Below are 2169 nucleotides of genomic sequence, written 5' to 3'. Positions count from 1 at the left end.
ATCGTGCACATCCAGGCCGGGCAGTGCGGCAACCAGATCGGCGCCAAGGTACGGGCCGCCACCCCGCCGAGTGCATGGCGATCGGCCACGTGTTCGCGCGCGCCGGTCTCTGTGCGCTCTAAAGCGGGGCTCCCATATGGGGTCCTCACGTCCCCAGGCACGAGTGGTTCTGCTCGGCTTCTCCTTGCCGGCGGCTCCCGGTCGCGTTGCGGTGGTTCCGTGGTGCGGGCGTGGCGCGGCTCCGAGGTGGGCGTGCGAGGAAGCAATTTTGCTTGCCGCCGTCTCAGTGGGCTGCGGGCTCCCAGGGCGTCGGTGTCACAGCCGAGCGCCGTGGGGCGGCTGTCGATCTCCACGCGCTGCGTGGCGGGGCGGTGGTCGGGGGGGCGGGGCCGCGGTGACGCCCCTGTCCCTCTGGTGGTCCCTGCAGTTCTGGGAGGTCATCAGCGATGAGCACGGTATCGATCCCACCGGCAGCTACCATGGGGACAGCGACCTGCAGCTGGAGAGAATCAACGTGTACTACAATGAAGCTACAGGTAACTGCTCCATGGAGTGGCTTTCCTCCTCCATCTCCCCTGGGAGAGAGTACAGGGACCTCACATGTGTGCTCTCTTGTGAGAGCTGTGTGCAGCATGTTGTTTCCTGGCACAGCTCTATAGCTGATTTGTGTCTTTGCCCCTGATTCGCTCTTAAGAATGCCCTTGTGCCATGGGTGGTGACTTACAGGGAGCCTGCGGTGAGCACAGCAGTGCTGCTGTGGCTGCAGGGCCGTAACGCTGCGTTGGTTCCTCCCACAGGTAACAAGTACGTCCCCCGTGCCATCCTGGTTGACCTGGAGCCCGGCACAATGGACTCGGTGCGCTCCGGCCCCTTTGGACAGATCTTCCGACCTGACAACTTTGTCTTTGGTGAGTGAGCGTGCCGTGGAGGCGTCCCCCAGCGTGAGCGAGGTGCGTGCAGGAGGCTCGGAGCAGGCGTGTGAGCGAGCTGGGGCGCTGGATCCCAGCAGCGCTCTGGGATGGGAACGAGAGGGGTGCGAGCTCTGTGGGGGGGCGGCGGTGGATCTGCACTCCTTCCGGGGGCACTGACGTGGCTCGCTGCTGCCGGTCTGCCCGTAGGTCAGAGCGGGGCCGGCAACAACTGGGCCAAGGGGCACTACACCGAAGGCGCTGAGCTGGTGGACTCCGTGCTGGACGTGGTGAGGAAGGAGTCGGAAAGCTGCGACTGCCTGCAGGGCTTCCAGTTGACCCACTCGCTGGGCGGCGGCACCGGCTCGGGGATGGGCACCCTGCTCATCAGCAAGATCCGGGAGGAGTACCCCGACCGCATCATGAACACGTTCAGCGTCATGCCCTCTCCCAAGGTGTCGGACACGGTGGTGGAGCCCTACAATGCCACCCTTTCTGTGCACCAGCTGGTGGAGAACACGGATGAGACCTACTGCATCGACAACGAGGCCCTGTACGACATCTGCTTCCGCACCCTGAAGCTCACCACTCCCACGTACGGGGACCTCAACCACCTGGTGTCGGCCACCATGAGCGGCGTGACCACCTGCCTTCGCTTCCCCGGCCAGCTGAACGCCGACCTGCGCAAGCTGGCGGTCAACATGGTGCCTTTCCCCCGGCTGCACTTCTTCATGCCGGGCTTCGCCCCGCTGACGAGCCGCGGCAGCCAGCAGTACCGAGCCCTGACGGTGCCCGAGCTGACGCAGCAGATGTTTGACTCCAAGAACATGATGGCCGCCTGCGACCCCCGCCACGGCCGCTACCTGACGGTGGCTGCCATCTTCCGAGGCCGCATGTCCATGAAGGAGGTGGACGAGCAGATGCTCAACGTGCAGAACAAGAACAGCAGCTACTTTGTGGAGTGGATCCCCAACAACGTGAAGACGGCCGTCTGCGACATCCCCCCGCGTGGGCTCAAGATGTCCGCCACCTTCATAGGGAACAGCACGGCCATCCAGGAGCTCTTCAAGAGGATCTCGGAGCAGTTCACGGCCATGTTCCGGCGCAAGGCCTTCCTGCACTGGTACACGGGCGAGGGCATGGATGAGATGGAGTTCACGGAGGCGGAGAGCAACATGAATGACCTGGTCTCGGAGTACCAGCAATACCAGGATGCCACTGCTGATGAGCAGGGTGAATTTGAAGAGGAAGGAGAGGAGGA

General features: G+C 63.8%; 1 protein-coding gene across 1 annotated transcript; it reads left to right on the top strand.

The window, feature by feature from the left end:
• Positions 1-6: 6 nt before the first annotated feature.
• Positions 7-2165, top strand: LOC122192237 (tubulin beta chain; the record flags this gene model as incomplete). Its single annotated transcript, XM_042892759.1, has 4 exons — positions 7-48; positions 428-536; positions 798-908; positions 1119-2165. Coding segments are annotated over exons 3-4 (1108 nt in total), but the record flags the coding sequence as incomplete, so codon positions are not given.
• Positions 2166-2169: the final 4 nt, after the last annotated feature.

The sequence above is a fragment of the Lagopus leucura genome, unplaced genomic scaffold (assembly GCF_019238085.1).
Source record: "Lagopus leucura isolate 7727_CA_CO unplaced genomic scaffold, USGS_WTPT01 47244-0_obj-0_obj, whole genome shotgun sequence".
Classification (NCBI taxonomy): Eukaryota; Metazoa; Chordata; class Aves; order Galliformes; family Phasianidae; genus Lagopus; species Lagopus leucura.
This window is presented reverse-complemented; position numbering and strand designations above follow the sequence as displayed.